An 18,025-nucleotide genomic window follows, 5' to 3' on the forward strand; every position below is an offset into this window, starting at 1 on the left:
AGACCTTTTTTGATTGATTGAATACTTTATTTAGCAGTTTGCAGAGAATAAGCACATGGAAGTACAGTTCACAATACAAGGTCAACTAAATAGGATTGAAAAAGCCCAGAAAATGGGGTCCTGTACTCAATTCATGGAGACATTAAATGACTGACAGATAAACATCACATGCAGAACATCATATAAACAGCTTAAAGGTAAGAAAAAACAAACTAGAAGAACCAGGAGACCTGGTACTGCCAGACCCCTAGTGGTTGAAATCTGAATGGCCGGGCTTCGCATGACGTGTGTCCCTTCTATGTCCCTTCTATGACGAAAGGGGACAGACTTTTTTGGCAGGGGCCGGGGGACAAAGTGACATACCATGTATGGAGAAAACAGATACAAAGCCTCATGTAAGCCCGACCCCTTGGGTCTGGCAAAAATATGTACAGTAAACAGTTCGGGTTGGGCTATGATATGACTTTTACAGGGGCCATTGAATTGCAGCCTGCGGAAGGTGTTCTTTTAGGGCAGTTTTGAAAGAGAGTATGGGTTTTACACTCCTTCACTTCTTTTGGTAGGGCAAATCAATCATAGCAGGAGAACGAATTTAACCCCTTGTTTGTGCCAAATCTGTGTTGGACGTGATCAGTGGAGGTACAAACCGTGACAGCAAAACCGTTTGTTGTGCTATAGGTCTGAAAGGACACAATAATGGACACATTATGTCCATTATGGAACTTATTAGGGCCTGCTTCATACTGCATTCATGCATTTTAATGTTTGATAGGAACATTTCTGTGTCAGTCCTTTGTGCACAGCTTAGATTTTGATATTAAGTAGATATTTCAGTGTGTTCTGTTACATGTCCGTATGAATGGAAGGTTTTTTCATTTAGTTTTTAGCACCCAGGTGATAAGAGCACATGCTCTTATGGTGTGTTGGAAGTGGATGAAGATGGAGAAGATGGAAGATGGCCCAAATCCACACAAAACTAACACATACAAGCCCGTTTATTTTTTGGTGTAATTGACAATATCCACTAAAAGCTCAGAAATAGTCACAAATGGATGGTCCGTGATGGATGAACTGCACTCAAAACCCATGTGCTCTTTTATGTTGAGGTGCCACTGATGTAGCTTTTGCCAAACTAGCTCTGGTACCCTGGTACATGGTGAAACAAAATGCTGAACTACTTGAAAGCTATATTATTCTGAAAGTAGTTAGTAAGTAGGGAAGTATTTCTTTATACTATGAAAAGGTCTTTATACTTTTACTTGATATTTAATACATATTTTAACACCAGATGCTTTTCTTACATATTATGAGGTGAGCTACCTTAACACTTTGACCCAAGTGATTACATTTACCCACATTTGGGTTCCTGAAGCAGTGTCACTGTGTCTTCTTGACTGCAAATGCAGGTAGGCTACTCTACTGTGTAGGTGTTAATTTGGGACCCTGAGTGAGTCACTAACATTCGTCCATTCTATAGTTTCTACATTTTATTCTAATCTGTTAATGGTTGATTACCATTAACGAGCTTCGGTTAACAGTTATGAAAAGCATTCAAAAATGTCATCCTGTACAACCACCATCTAGTAAAAATAATTTGCATTTACATTGGAACATACGGAATATGTTCCAGGAGGCACAATAAAGCTCCGCTCCACCAGTTTAATATCACTACGCTGTCCAAGGTCTGTTCAGGTAACCTCGCGTCACCTAAGTAACCAGACTTTCCACCTCTGTTCAGGACAGATCAGATCATCACCGTGTTCAGGGGTGCCACCTAGTGGTGAATAATGATAGTAATAACAACCGGGCGGGTGAGGCTGTCAGCAATGAGCATAGACTGGCCACAGATGATTAGCTCATGAATGCTGAAGCATATTCCCTTTACTTCAGTCCTTCGTGTTATTCATCTAAATACATTTAAAAGGCCATCTATACAAAACAGTGTTAGCAGTCCATTGTTATAGGTATATCACCGAGGAACTATAGACTACTACAGCTTGAATCCATGCACCTGTATCCATTAACAAATGGGAGAGAAAGTGTGCAGGGCAGACACACCACTTTAGTTTCTAGCTAAAATAAGGTCTATTCATTGGCCCTCCCATGTAACACTACCAGCACACATCGGAAGGGTTTAAACCAGTGGTTTTCAACCTTTTTAATATCAAGGCCATTATTTATTCGGCATTTGAGCCGCGGACCACCATTTGATGAGATTTAGCCTCTCAGACCCAAAACATAGATTTTTTTTGTTGTTGTTGAATAAGATTTTGTCCACAATTCCATGCTGTATTGATGTGGTACCAATAGGAGAGATAACAGGCTAACGACAATTCTTCTACATTCTCTAATTGAGTAGACATTAAGTAATGCAGATGTTTAACAATAATGTAACTCTTGAGATTGTAAAATTAATTTGACACTCTCAAGTGTTAAAGATCTATAAGCGTCCATTTGGTTACCAACTCTCCATCATTTAGCTGGGGACCACCTGGAACCCCCTCAAAGACCACTGGTGGTCCCTGGACCACTGGTTGAGAACGACTGGTTTAAACACATAACGTCTTTAGCTGTAAAAGCTTAAAACCACACTAGCAAGCCTCCCACTTGGCCTGCTGGTGATTAGGCCTTGCCAAGGCCTACAGTACAAATTAAACCAATGCACCTGGGGATTACAAACCTTGCCTGCACCTCTTATTCTAGGTCTGTCAATTTTGACCTTTAATTTTGATGACAGGATACATTTTCTGTCTGGGGTCAACTTGTTGGCATGAGAATTTGTTATGGGAAAGCACACTCATATACCTGGCAAGAATGAAGTACTGTATGTCACACTGTTTACACTGACAACATAAAAAAGCACAAAGTAAAAAAGAAAGATAAAGATAGGCTACATAATAACAACATTCACATAATCTTTGTTTGATAAGTAAAACAAATATGTTTTTCACCACCCAGGTGCAGAACATACACACTTTGGTCTGACTGAAAAAATAATGAATTTTCACAACTCTGTTGTGTTACGTTCACTGGGATCTTTATCAGATTCTCAGACCTGAACATGAACCGGATGAAGATCCCAGTGTTGGAAACATTATGATATTAATATGTCAGAAATACATTTTGAGTTGCAGACAGTGTTATAAGTTAAATCAACCTTTGATGATTCTGGATAAAAGCAGTCTTTGATACTGGCTAAGTTCAATAAAAGAAAATACCTCCAATTTTCTTAGATGTACATGCCGGCGCCACTGCCACTGTAAGACTGTGGTCCAACTACTGATTTACTGTATCCTATGAAAACAGGATTGTGTGGAACAGGATGGTAGCTGGAAACGTAGGACAAGGAGGGATTGCCTGTATAACTTGAGGAATGATATGGAGTGGTCTGTTGACTTAAATACAAAGAGTTCCCCGGTGTTGACAGGCTTCCACCATAGTTTGAGCTCTGAGTAGAGCGTTGTAGACCCATGCCACCTTGGTTTGTTCCGTTTTGAACCAGGTCTGGGCTATAGACCGCAGGCGGATTGATGACTAATCCATCAATTGTCGCTGGAAAATTTGGCATGAAATGGGATGGGTGCCGTCCAACAAAGCTGTTGGACGGCAGAACGGGCTGGCCCAAATCTGCCCTCATGCTGGGCACACTTGAAATGGGATGGTACCTCATCAGTGCTGGCTTGTATCCGTTCATGTTAGCTGGATGGTATACATCAAATGAACCATTGTTTAAGGGCACACGGCGGCAGACAAACAACACGGCAGAGGCGAAGAGAACAGCACCGGTCACCCACCCGATGTAGAGAGCATCTCCCAACTCCCTTCGCTGGGCGTCGATGAGCAGAGGATTGTAGAAATCTCTGATGATGACATGGCCTGTCCAGGACACGGGAATGAAGACACAGATAGAGGCCAGGAACTGCATACCACCTGCAACCATTAGGATAATGACCTTCACACGGGCGTTACCCTGAATGCATGAGGTGCAGCGCATCCCCAACAGCGCTACTAGGAGCCCTATTCCTGACAGGGCCAGAGAGCAGCACATCAGACCCCTGGCCGCTTGCAGATCAGGGGGCAGAAAGAGCAGGGAGTCGTACACCTTGCACTGCATCCTGATGTTGGCCTGTCTGTAGCAGTTCATCCACAAGCCCTCCCAGCGGGTCTCCATCACAATGATGTTCTCCCCAATGAAAGCGGTCACTTTCCACATCGGCAAGCCGGTGGTCGCAGCGGCTCCTATCAGCCCAACCAGGCCAACGCACACGGCAGCTATCTCCGCAATTCCTTGAACCATTATTGTGCTGTGTAGAACTTATCCAAAGACGTTAAAATCCAAGTTAAAACTGAGGCATCTTAACACATTTCAGTGTAAGATCCGGTGTAAGACCACATTACAACAGAAATGGTCTTACAGTAGTTGTACTCAGCAGTGAAGGACCCTGTTCTGATCTGGAATAGAGTGCATGCTATGCAATAGTGTTTGTTGTGGGAGTGATGCTTTGTGGTCACCTGATTAGCTGGGAGCAATGAGGGTAAGGAGGACCACTGCTTGTTTTGTGTTTATGGTTTATGTGGCCATAGGGGCCAACCTCCAGTATCACAAATATCAGCTCCTTCATTTATCAGTCCTTCATGCTTTTCACTGTTACCCCTATCAATGAAGCTATAACACTAAATGTGTAAATGTATTAAACTGACATATGCAGTAGTTGTTGCTGCATTAAAAGCCATTTGAGGTGTCGATGAATGATGGTAGTGAGTGAGTCTTAACCCTGATGAAGGCAGTGTGAACTGCCTTCATCATTGTTGTGTTGGAACTTTGTGCAGCAACTCTTTCTTTCTAGTGTAGATCAATGTTTGTGTACCTACAATAATTGCTGTAGTACTGCTCTTCTCCACAAGAGAGCAGAGAGGAACTTGGTGAAGCTGACGGTGGCACACACACACACACACACACACACACACACACACACACACACACACACGCACGCACGCGCGCGCACGCGCACACAATCAGGGCCCAGTGTGTAAATATGGGGCGGGTCTATCAGGCATTTTTTGAATTTGCCCTTTGGAAATGCAGGTTCCACACAGAGATTCCAGACTAATATCTTGCAGACTCAGTGATTGATTGTCTGTCTGTCTGTCTGTCTGTCTGTCTGTCTGTCTGTCTGTCTGTCTGTCTGTCTGTCTGTCTGTCTGTCTGTCTGTCTGTCTGTCTGTCTGTCTGTCTGTCTGTCTGTCTGTCTGTCTGTCTGTCTGTCTGTGTGTGTGTGTGTGTGTGTGTGTGTGTGTGTGTGTGTGTGTCTCTCTCTCTCTCTCTCTCTCTCTCTCTCTCTCTCTCTCTCTCTCTCTCTCTCTCTCTCTCTCTCTCTCTCTCTCTCTCTCTCTCTCTCTCTCTCTCTCTCTCTCTCTCTCTCTCTCTCTGTATGAAATGCATGTAAAATACACAATTTTAAAATCTTATTCATTGCATCACAAAATATTATTGTAATGCCATGACTATATACTTAACAAGAAAGGCATTTATAAATTGAGTTAGTCTCTTCAGGTCAGTTCAAAAAGTGGATTTTCTTTATTAAACTAATATGACATGTATACAAAATAGTAAAAATAATAATATGTTTAGTGAATAGAAATATGTGAGGAAAAACACATGGGTAACATAACATACATTTTCATTTAACAGTCTCAAATGATCTAAAGTCGATTGTCAGTGGCTCAACAATCAGTTGTGATCCACAGTCCTGTATCTCATTCAAAGTGACTTGCAAATGATGTCACGTGATCATGCTGTGAGGTCAGCCATTCGTTTTCTGTTTACACAGAAGCTAAGCCCTATGGCTGTGTTGCTTCTGAACCTACGGCCTACACCTTAAACAAGCAGTCTTTATCTTTGTTTCATGTTTACATAGACATTCGCTTCAATTGCATCATCTTTTAAGAGCACTCATACACCAGGAGACTGGTGTAAATAGTAAATACTCCCAAAGGGCTACATTAAGTCTTATCTGATGAAATATTCATTATTAAACCTGTGGGTGAAAGAAAAATATCATATTAAAGTTTTTGTTCTATTGTCATGCCTTGATATTAAACTCTTAATGTGATATTCTATTATGTTAGAGTATTTGTGTGGGTTAGCACACATATCTTGATATATGGTATTAAACAATGGATTTCCCAGTTTCCTGTAGTTATTTCACTGAATATTAATATTACTTATTTTGATCTGGAGCCTACATTTCCCTCTTATTTTCTTTTCTTTTTTATATTATTTAGCAATTTTCATATAAATTGTTACCAATTTATTGCAGTGGAGATAGACAGGGCAAAAGGGAAGATATAGAAATATTCCCTTGGCTACACGGGAACTGAAACTGAGATGACGCAGTTGGTTGGTGTCTGGGAACTTCTATATCATAATAATATAATAACTAAAAGAGGACTGGCTGAAATACATTTTTCTTTCTTCCTGATTGATAAAAGTATGCTGGTGTGAATTGTGTCTGAAACAGCTGAGTTTGGGGGCTAGCTAAGTGAAAACCAGCTTAGAATATACAATATCTCTATAAGTACACACTCCAGGCAGTGTAGCAAATAGGCTACCATTTACAAATAGAAATTCAACAATAAACCCAAGTACTTTGTACTTTATACATGAATGTTTATACAGTATATTCAAGTTTCAGTCACTGCTACGGACCACTGTCATCCATAACAGGTGACAAAAACCACATGAAATGTTACAATCAACACAGAAGTAATGAAAATGTGTATTAGCCTCACCCTATTTCACTAGGCTCCAAAATAATTATTATCATATGCAGCCAACATTCCCACTAGTGCTCTTCAACAACAAATTAACATAAGTACATTCATAAACATAGAAAACAAATCATCACAGCCTACATTAACTTTGTCTTGTAAATCTGGTCATTGAACTTAAAGAAGCTTTTTTCAAATGTTTCAACTCTACTGAAATGCATGCTTTGAAATGTACACAGTCATGCCTTACAAAAAAACAACAACAGTTTTGTGGTCTTTTAAAGTTCCTTGTGTTCCGTTTGAGCGTAACTGAGCTCATCATTACCTCAGTAAGTCCTGAGTGCTCAGAGAATGGCCACAGCGCTGCGTACAGACGGGTATCTGGAGTGGTGGCTGTAGTGGCTGTAGTTGTAGCTCTGGTTGGAGGGATGTCTGGAGAGAAGAGGCTGGGGCTGTAGCTGGGGAGGCATCACCAGCTGCTGGGGGTGTAGGGGATGTTGAGGATAGGCCATGTACTGGGAGTTCCTGGAGTACATGTACCTGTCTGATGCCTTGTCCTCACTCTGTATATTGCAGCAGGTAAACATGCAACCTCCCGCGAACAGGAAAGCAGAGGCCACCCAACCGATGTAGAGAGCCTCTCCCAGCTCCCTCCGCTGGGCGTCAATCAGCAGGGGGTTGTAGAAGTCCCTGATAATGACATGGCCCGTCCAGGACACTGGGATAATGACACAGATGCAAGCCCCGATGATCATGCTCCCGGCGATGACGAGGACTATGCGCTTGGCCCGGTCGTTGTTTTGGATGCAGGAGGTGCACTGCATCCCCACCAAAGCGATCATCAGACCCAGCCCGGCCAGGGCCAGGGAGCAGCACATGAGGCCCCTGGCACACTGCAGGTCAGGGGACAGTGCCAGGAGAGAGTCGTACACCTTGCACTGCATCCTGATATCTGCTTGTCTAAAACAGTTCATCCAAAGCCCCTCGTAGCGGGTCTCGAACACAATGATGTTCTCCCCGATGAAAGCCGTGACACGCCACATTGGCATCCCAGTGCTCGCAGCCGCCCCAATGAGTCCAATCAAGGTCAGTAAAAGAGCCACTACCTCCAGTGATGAGTTAGCCATCGTCCTTTTCCTCTTATTGATCCAGGTTCAGAGAAACAGTGGTGTCTGAATGGTGACTGCTCAGAGGGGGAAGCAGGTTCACTCTATACGGTGCATCCCAGTGGAAGAGGCACTGTTGTGTATGCACCTGTACTGCCTCCTCCCTGAGGAAGAAACACCATAATGGGAGGGGTGGGAACTCTGACCTGTTGCTATGAAACAGAACCCTCCAGGACTCTTTTTTTCCCTTTGTGCACCTATCATGTGAGCTGTAGTAAGCTTCCACTTTGTTTATTCACAGGTCTCAACTTACACTCCTAGATTGTGTACAATGAGCACACTAATATATTAGGTTATCGTATGCACATCAACTAGACTTGAGACTATTTTAGTCATTATTATAAGGTTAGATATAACTGAAGAAATAAAACTTGAGACAAATGTATTGGTTATTATAAGGTTAGTTAGGAAACAAGACTTAAGACCAGTGCTATATTAGAGATTGACTTGCGACCTACACTATCTGTAGGGGAGACCAGGGACAAAAGTAACAGGGGGCAAAAGTAACACACTCAATAATTCTAATTAGAAATAAGCTAGAGGGGTGAGACTTCTTGTGCACATGCTCAGTATAATCCTCTCTCTGCCTATGGAAGGATAGAATGATCATTTCATCTCAGCAGAAGTTTTCAACAAAAAACAGATTTTGTGGTGTAAACGTAATTTTTTGAGTGTACAGTATTTTCCTTCTGCTGTCTAAAGATAAGATGTCAGCTACTTTAAACTTAGATGAGTTGTATCTCTATGTTATTGGTCACAAATTAACGTCAGCAGCCTATGCTAGTATAGGTGTGTCTAGCTAGAATATGGGATTTTATCACGGTTGCCCCATCGGGGGCAATTGTAACAATGTGTTTTCAATGCAAGCAGATTTTTTTTCTGGGATTTCATACTTTTATGTTAGTAAATGAACATATTTCACTAAATGTCACTACATTTCAAAGTAAAAATACATTTAAATAAAAAATAGACATACATTTGAAAAAACAAAATTGAAAAATAAAATAATTTGAATAAAAATGCAACATAATTGTAATTATGTATATAAAACATTCGTAAGTAAAAATGTTGAATTATAAAAAATACATATTACTTGTGATGTGATGTGATGTGCTTTTATTTGAGATAAAGTGTGTTAATATGACTTATTTTTACAGTGTTACAATTGCCCCCAACCACTGTTTCACTCATTGAATTCAAATTAATATTTTAGTCTTGTCCTTATTAGTGAAAGCTTAAAAAACATATTATTAATTAGGGCACATATATATGTTTCTTATAGCAAAAGATGACTAGGATATTTCAAGTAGTCTGTGAATTATGAAGGCAAATACAAAAAGTGTTACTTTTGTCTCCCGTCTCCCCTACTGACTGTACTCTCATCGCACCATGGGCACGGCTTTATTGATATGTTTACACAGATGAGAGTGAATCCATACGGATATTGGGGTACTACAGGTCAACATTTGAGGTGGACCTGCAATTTTCTTTTTTTTTTAAGAAATAGTTGATTAGTTACTATAAAGGTAGATATACAGTATAGCTGAAAATAATCCAGACTAGTTTATAAATTACTAGGGGTAGATTTAAACAAAACAACTTCAGACTAGTTTATGGAGATTAAAAGGGTAAACATAGCTGAAAGCACTTGAGAGTAGACTATTAGTGATTAGCTGCTATCTACCTTGCACTTTATTATCATCATGTGTAATACTGATTATTTATCTTGATCCTTAATTGATATGGATATTAGTATTTTTAATACTATTTCATTGTAATTGTGTTTTTATGTTTGAATTTGCACCAATAGAGTGGCACTACTAATTTCGTTGTATACAGAGCTTACAATGACAATAAAGGCATTCTGATTCTGATTCTGACCTTCAGATCAGAACGGTAGATATAATGGAAACCGTGAGACTAATATAGGCGAAGATACTCGAGACTGGTTTATTAATGCTATTGATGTTAAATATAGCTGAAAAAACATGACTAGTTTATTAAAGTCATACTGTTTAACGTTCGTGTCAGTAATAATTTTTGGTTACACCTCCGCTGTCATTACATCATTTGTCTACTGTATACTGAAGGAACGCTCAAAAAGGAACGCTGCAGGTTCTTAGCAGCCGAGGATATTTTGGAATGCAACAACACGCTGTCAGAAACGCTATTCATTCATTGTAAAATACATAAATTGATTGATTGCCTGAATACTTTATTGGTCAGAAATGTAAACAGCACGAGGTACAGTCAGACATTTAAAGGATAACACAAAAAAGTCCTTCGGGCTTGTTTCCATTGTGGTCCCAAACACATTTCTGGTACATTCCCAGTGCCTACTGGGGGGTCATTTGGGGTGACGAGGATGGCAACTGCCACCCCCCTAACACCGTGTTTCCCAACCTTTTTTCCTTGGAGAACCCCGTTTCTTAGATCTGACGAAAGCTGAGCCCTATTTCTCGCATGAATCGCAAAAATAGCAGATCTCACAACGCATTGCGCTGTAGGCTATTTTTGCCAGGACGGTTATCATTTGTAAGATGGTAAAAAAAAAAATGCATTTATATAGTGCTTTTATCCAAAGCGCTTTACATAAATTGTGCATTACATTCACCAATTCACGCACACATTCATACACCGATGGCGGTGGAAACCATGCAAGGCACCACCAACCTGCTCATCGGGAGCAATTGGGGGTTTAGCGTCTTGCTCAAGGACACTCCGACACTATCCATCCGGCCACTCTACCGGCCACTCTACCGGCCACTCTACACCTGAGCCACTGCCGCCCCACTGCTTGCCATCACAAGTTGTGCATCTACGGCACATCAATATAACAGGTCAACATACTTGTGATTTGTAGGTATATAATGTGTTAATAGAATAATAAATACAGTAATTGTACACACAATGTATTGCTGACTCAGCAGTTTCCAGGAATCAGAGAGCTGGGATGTATTAGGCTACAGTATAGGAGGGTACTGCTGCTTCCCAGTCAACACCACTAATTCTTCTCAAGAACTAACTGTGATGCAATAGTTGAATGTGCCCTCACTCTAACACAGATAACACTGTGTGTGTGTGTGTGTGTGTGTGTGTGTGTGTGTGTGTGTGTGTGTGTGTGTGTGTGTGTGTGTGTGTGTGTGTGTGTGTGTGTGTGTGTGTGTGTGTGTGTGTGTGTGTGTGTGTGTGTGTGTGTGTGTGCCTGTGTCTGTGTGTGTGTGTGTGTGTGTGTGTGTGTGTGTGTGTGTGTGTGTGTGTGTGTGTGTGTGTGCGCGCATGTGTGCAAGTCATCTTCCTTAAAGGAGGAAGCAAGTTTGAACCTTCCCTAAAATACCCTGGCCACCACTCCCTCCTGGCTCCTTGCCAGGAGGGAGTGTATGCATCACAACTGCATACTGTCTCTCCATTTTCTGCCACAGCATAAATACTCACCTTTTCAGACTCCCCCCCCCTTCCCCATCACTCATCTTTCCTTGTAACCCTTCTCGTAAGCTTTGATAAGGTTTATCAAAGCAGTATAATAGCATTTAATGCTAGTTACTATGCAGATATTATGTTGGTAACTGTTTCACATGTTTATTTGTTATTTATATTTGTTTTGTTTGCCCACAAATGTTACGTATGTTATTTGGATAGCATGTTCTTTTGACATTATACACTAGGTTTGACATTTACCTGGTATCCTAGTTTATTTGTAACACTACGTTGTTCTCTTTTTTCACTCTACCTATGTGACTATCTTCCCTGTCGTTTGTTGACTTTGGTTAATGCCATTTACTCACATTTTGCACTTGTCCAGACCTTGTAACTCACTCTGGATAAGAGCATTTGCTAAATGTCTAAATTGTAGGCTACAGTAGCTAGCAGTAGCACTGGATGTGCGGTGGTTGGAACCTGTAAAACCAAGTCTGGTTTTACTGGTCCAGGAGCATTTCATCACCTTGCTAAACTAATGGCCTATGTAATTTTTTTAAAAGTTTTTAAAGAAAAATAAAAAACTGATCCAAAACAAAACTATATGATATTTCTTAATCATTTCACCCAAAATATTTATAAAAAATGATGACTATTAAAATAAAAAATAACACTGTCTGTTTTATGTAACATAAGAGATTTAAATAGGTTTAAATAGGAATAAATCTGACTTAGGCCAAATAAATTGCCTATTTTGGCCTAAGTCACACTTGGGAGTTAGGCCATTATACTAAAAGGGGAGGGAACAGCATGATCCTTTTCAATTAGGAAAAGTGTCATGAGGAGCTGACTTAGGCAAAAAAATATCATTTTCCTCAAAAAATGACTTAGGCTTAGTTTAGCAAGGTGACGATTTGTGACAACAGTGGAGACAATACAAATGTTGTGACATCATAGAAAAACAAGAAACAAGATAGGTTTTGTTGCACTTTTCCCCACTTTATTTCACCTCACATTTGACCTAATATTCAGTCTAGTGCTGTAGAAAAGTAAACATGTTTGTACTCTACAATGATAGTGAGATCTCAGTATAAATTTGAAAAGGCCTAGTGCATTTGTGCATCATCATTTTATGTTTAAGTATTGTACATTCAAAGCAATGATTAAAAACACTGTTCTCCCATCTCATTACATGGAATGTGATTTAGCAATAACTAATAACTGTCAATTATTCAAAATAAAATAAGCTTTACTGCAATCAGTCCCCCAGTACATTCCACACAGTTCTGCAACATACTTGGCTCTCCTTGAGAAAGCAATTACAGCTTGGGGCATTTCCAGCAATACCCAATCCAGTTATTTGATTATCTTTGCTATAGTTAAGGGGGAAAAATCCCCAAAACGGGCACTCAGAGGACAGTGAAAGTCCAAAACTGTCTATGATTTTAATTTCCCCCTACTGGAACTGGTTGGGTGTGTATATTACAGATCCCGGAGGGGGTGCAGAGTAGGCAGGCTGGTAGGTGTAAGCAGGCTGGTATGTGTATGGTTGGTATCCATATCCAGGTTGATATATATTTGCTCCTGGGTTTGGGTTGTAAACAACCCTCTCCTCTTCCGCCTGAGTGTGGGGAGCGTGGCGGCACAGCAAGATCACCCCGGCTACGAAAAGCAAAGCTGAGGTACACCAGCCAATGTAGAGGGCCTCTCCCAGCTCTCTGCGCTGCGCGTCGATCAGCAAGGGGTTGTAAAAGTCCCTGATGATGACATGACCCGTCCAGGAGACGGGGATAATTGTGGTGAGACAAGCCAAGAGGAACAGGCAGCCGCCGGCCACCAGCACTATGTGCTTGGTTTTAGCCCGATGGTCCACCACCTTTGTGCATTTCATTCCCACGGCAGAGGTAATGAGGGCGAAGACGGAGAGGGCTACGGAGCTGCACATCAGACCTCTGGCAGCTTGCAGGTCAGGGGGCAGAAACAGCAGAGAGTCGTACACCTTGCATTGCATCCTGATGTTGGCCTGTCTGTAGCAGTTCATCCACAAGCCCTCCCAGCGGGTCTCCATCACGATGATGTTCTCCTCGATGAAGGCTGTAACCTTCCACATTGGCAGCCCTGTCACGGCTGCCACTCCAACAAGTCCAATGAAGCCAATAACCAAAGCAATAACTTCACAGCAGATGGCCTCCTTACGGTCCTTCTTTTCGAGTTTCAGCTTTTCCTCGTACACAGACTCGTAAGTTTCGGCTGCTTTGTCGTCGTAGTAAGTGGCTGCATAAGACTGAGGTGGTTTACCGTCATAGCCACTGTAGGCAGCGTAAGAAGCCATTGTGGCTTACAGATTTGAGAGCCAAAGACAGAGCCCTGTGTCTGTCCTTTCACAGCTGATGAAATGAATGAGAGGAAACAGACAAGGTCAGGAATTTATACACCCCTGAAACTATGCTAATGTCATGCGACCATACTGGTTAATCTGCATTGCATGCACCAAGATGCTTCACGGTTGACACACCTAGTCTAGTGTTATTGTTCATGAAAACATATAGACCAGTATGAACAAAGGTGTTGTGGTCAATAACTTCAAAGTCTAATATCCTCTTCTTTTTTTAAAAGAATAAGAAGAGAAAGAAAAATAAGGGAAAAAACGGGAAAAAACATGTTTGGGAAATATTTGGGCACCAAATGCACAAACAATAAAATTTGTTGAACCATACATAGACTACATTGTTGGCTAGTGTTACTTGTGAAGTTTATATGTTTGGATCATTGATATTAAAACATATCAAATATATAACATCATTGTTGGAAAAAGTACTCATTTTTTTTACTTAAGTAAAAGTATCAATACCGCAATGTAGAAATACTCCAGTACAAGAAGAAGTCCGGAATTCAAAAATTTACTTGAGTAAAAGTACAAAAGTATTGGCATAAAAATGCACTTAAAGTACCAAAAGTAAAAGTACTCATTATGCAGAATGTCCCATTTCACAAGTTTTCAAAGACAAATCTTTTGAAAATAGCAGATCTACAAGTTCACAATGCGTTGCATCGCGACGCATTGTGAGCTTGTAGATAGGCTATTTTCAAATGGCCAAAATATATATAGGGCTGAAGTGGTTGGTGTATGTTTTGTAATAATAATAATCAAAATCTACGAAGTAACTAGTAACTCAAGTTTTCAAATAATTGAGTAAAAGTACAATATTTGCCTCTGAGATGTAGTGGAGTGAGAAGTAAAACTACTGAAAATTGGAAATACTCCAGTAAAGTAAAAAATACCTCAAAATGTACTAAGTACAGTACTTAAGTTAATGTACTTAGTTACTTTACACCACTGTATATTATACATGGCGATGCTATTCCATTGTTCACTAGAAGTTTAGTTAAAAATATGTCTCTTCCTGTCTCCGAAAAACATTGAGAACTACTTTTGACATATTAGATAGTTTATAACATATTTGTGGCATTTCTTTTCTTTTCTTGAGCATTTAATGTGATTGATCAGTGATTCCAATAACATTTTGTATCAGATACTTGAGTTTCTTGTTCCTCGCTCAGAAAGTGACACAGGGATCGCAGGTGTCAAAATGTCCCCTGGCTTACATGTAAATGGAGCTGGTAAAAGGTGTGGAGCAAAGTAACCTGAGTGGGATTGGTTTCAATGTAAGAAAACACTGCCAGACTACCAGCAGTTCTCACCTCATTAATGAAACTGTGGAGTTTGCTTGTCCTCTTCAACACAAAATAAAATAACCCATTAGGCTATGAGGTGATTCTAGGCAGGTTGTATTTGACATAATATGCAAACATATACTGTACGTACAGTATTATGACACATGAACAATAAGCTATTGTGTGTGGATTCCTTTTGTGGCTTTGGATACCTGCTATATCAAAGTATTTCTAAAGATGTTCAATTGGCACACTGATAAGATTGCAATTGTGTAATTGCAATCTTATCAGTGTTGCATAATTCATATTTTATTGGCTTGGATTCTGGCCTTTTAGTTGAAATAGTTCTCACAAAACACAGAGATATGCCCCAGAAAATTATATAATTTGAAAATGGTCGTATATAGTGTATACTATTCTTATCTCACAAAATTGTCAAAAGAATGAACCCGCACACTCATCGGCTCCAATGTAATTTAATGACAACGTTTCGAGCCAAGGCGGTTCATCGGACAAAAGTTTTTGACCCGATGAAGAGCCTTGGCTCGAAACGTTGTCATTGAATTACATTGGAGCAGATTAGTGTGCAGGTTTATTTGTTTTCTTCATGATACTTTCTAACCCAGCACCTCAACCAAGTGATGTGTGTATTCTATTAGTCTTTTTACTAGGGTTGCACAGATATGGAAATTCTTGGCCGATACCGATACCGATGTTTAAAATAACAATTCAGCCGATAGCCGATACTGATACCGATATTTGAAATTGCCAAAACAAAAAGTGTTTGACCACCATCTACACCAAATCTCTTTAACAAAAATAGTTGTTCTGCAAGCTCACAATGCATGCAATGCATTGTGAGCTTGTAGGTCTGCTATTTGTGCTGAATGTTTTCATTTTCATTTTCCTAATATGACATGCCCAGAATAGGGACACTAAATTCCATGTGGTTAAGAACAAATGGGATTCTCTACACTACAGTTTATATTCTCTGGCAAACATCAGGCAATCATTTCTTACTAAAAATAGATTAAAATAGATTAAAATGTTTTACTTATAAATCTGTCGTTTATAAAAAAAAAATAGAACAGCCTATTAACAATGACCGCTGCCTGACTATGAAGCATGTATTAAGACAAAGAACAACAACCAACAAAACTCAACCTCAACAACAGAATAGCTTGCATAACAGTAGCAAGTACAGCATACACTTAAATGACCATACAAACAAACATTAAAAGAAGGGCATAATATTATGAAGTATGTTCTAATATCAGAGTACCACACATGTCCCCTAACACAATTGTTCTCACCCTGTGGGTCTGGACCCCCAGGGGGATCCCTACAAGACGAAAGTGAAGTGACAATTTAAGGACTTTTAAGACCTTTTCAATACCTTAAAAAAAAGACCATTACTGCATCAAAAGTAATCAACAAACTATACTATATAAACTGGTCAAACATTGGACAAAATTGTCAAATAATATAAGAAAGAGCAAACATTTTGAAAATAGCCTATCTACATCAAGCTCACAGCGCCTCACGTTGCAAGGCGTTGTGAGCTTGTAGATCCTCTATTTTCACAATATTTATCTGTGGAACCGAGTCAAACTAAATGTAATGCCTCAACTCCTACATTCCAAGTTCTTATCAGGGTGGGGGGGGTCCCCAGTTCAAATATGATTATTTTGGGGGGTCACGGCCTGAAAAGGTTGAGAACCACTGCCCTAACATATCAGTGATATGTTCAATTAAAAAGTATGCGCAGCTCCTCATACATACTGAGTCTGTTTGTAAGAGCTGGAGGGAATCCTGTCTAATGCTACTGTGTCATGTTTCAATACATCAGTGTAGGGCTGTTTATCCTTCAACCTACGAGAGGCGTAGCAGTACACAAGGATGCCCCCGGTGCTGAGTAACAAGGCAGCAGTGGCCCAGCCTATGTAGAGGGCCTCTCCTAATTCCCGTTTCTGTGGGTCTTGCAGCTGGGGGTCATGAAAGTCATTAATGATATTGTAGGCTGTCCAGGAGACAGGGATGAGCGTGATCAGACAGGACAATAGGTACAAGCACCCCCCAGTCACCAAAGTGATGCTCTTAGCCTTCACGTTGTTTCGGCAGCAGTTGGCAGCTCTCGTCCCGCATCCTGTGATGAGCAGGGCAACGAAGGCGAGGGCAACGGACAGACACACCAGCCCCCGGGATGCCTGGATGTCAGCGGGCAGAATGAGCAGTGAATCATACACCTTGCACTGCATCCTGATGTTCGCCTGCCGGTAGCATGTCATCCACAAGCCCTCCCACAGTGTCTCCATAACAATGACATTGGCTCCGATGAAAGCTGTTACCCGCCACATGGGTAGGGCGGTGATGGTAACTGTGCCAAACAGGCCGATGAAGCCCAGAACCAAGGCTAGGCCCTCCAGTTTCGCTCTCATGGTTCAAGACGAATGTCTCTCTAGCCTCCCCGGAGAAAAATAAATGAAGGACTCTGTCCATAACACTGACGTTCTTACAAGGCTGGCTTCATAGCAAAGATAGGATCTCCATGCTATGCCATCCTACTGGTTTGGGAAACAAACTGATTTTTGTTTCCCATCTGCAGTTGTTTACTGCTTGGTGCTGAAGGCAGTTTGTCCCACTGATACACTAACTAATACTAGCGCTATTATCCAGCCTTTATTATGCTAGAGCTGTGGTCATTAGTTTGAGATGTGTTGTCCTCTAGGAGTTTGTGATTGATAGCATTACATTTTCGTTGCTGGCAGTGTGAGGCCCATTAGCCACACCGCTCTCTGTTCTTTTTGTAAAGCTCCACTACAGAAATAGTGTGTCTATCCTTGATAAAGAAATATCCACTTCTCCTCCACCCAGGTGATACATCTTATATTAAAATTGGCTTAAGGGAGGACCGGCCGGAGGGCCGGCACATCGCGGCCACATCACTCTGACTCAATATAACCATAGACAAATCCCATATACCCATATAGGCAGGA

General features: G+C 40.8%; 3 protein-coding genes across 3 annotated transcripts; all 3 read right to left on the reverse strand.

The window, feature by feature from the left end:
• Positions 1-75: 75 nt before the first annotated feature.
• LOC311050723 (claudin-8-like) lies at positions 76-4,457 on the reverse strand. The gene has a single exon (XM_084064840.1). The coding sequence runs from the start codon at positions 4,295-4,297 to the stop codon at positions 3,230-3,232; it is 1,068 nt and encodes a 355-aa protein (XP_083920966.1). The 5' UTR covers positions 4,298-4,457; the 3' UTR covers positions 76-3,229.
• A 1,098-nt stretch (positions 4,458-5,555) lies between these two features.
• cldn8.1 (claudin 8.1) lies at positions 5,556-8,035 on the reverse strand. The gene is made up of 2 exons (XM_084064842.1): positions 5,962-8,035; positions 5,556-5,925 (listed from the first exon to the last, which is right to left on the reverse strand). Exon 1 carries the CDS (start codon positions 7,896-7,898, stop codon positions 7,116-7,118), a length of 783 nt encoding a protein of 260 aa, XP_083920968.1. The 5' UTR covers positions 7,899-8,035; the 3' UTR covers positions 5,556-5,925; positions 5,962-7,115.
• A 4,297-nt stretch (positions 8,036-12,332) lies between these two features.
• cldn8.2 (claudin 8.2) lies at positions 12,333-17,501 on the reverse strand. Its single transcript, XM_084064655.1, has 3 exons — positions 16,808-17,501; positions 15,242-15,260; positions 12,333-13,691 (listed from the first exon to the last, which is right to left on the reverse strand). The coding sequence occupies exons 1-3, from the start codon at positions 17,465-17,467 to the stop codon at positions 12,811-12,813; spliced, it is 1,560 nt and encodes a 519-aa protein (XP_083920781.1). The 5' UTR covers positions 17,468-17,501; the 3' UTR covers positions 12,333-12,810.
• Between the last annotated feature and the right edge of the window lie 524 nt (positions 17,502-18,025).

Source organism: Gymnoscopelus microlampas (assembly GCF_963454915.1).
Source record: "Gymnoscopelus microlampas genome assembly, chromosome: 8".
In the NCBI taxonomy this organism is placed as follows: Eukaryota; Metazoa; Chordata; class Actinopteri; order Myctophiformes; family Myctophidae; genus Gymnoscopelus; species Gymnoscopelus microlampas.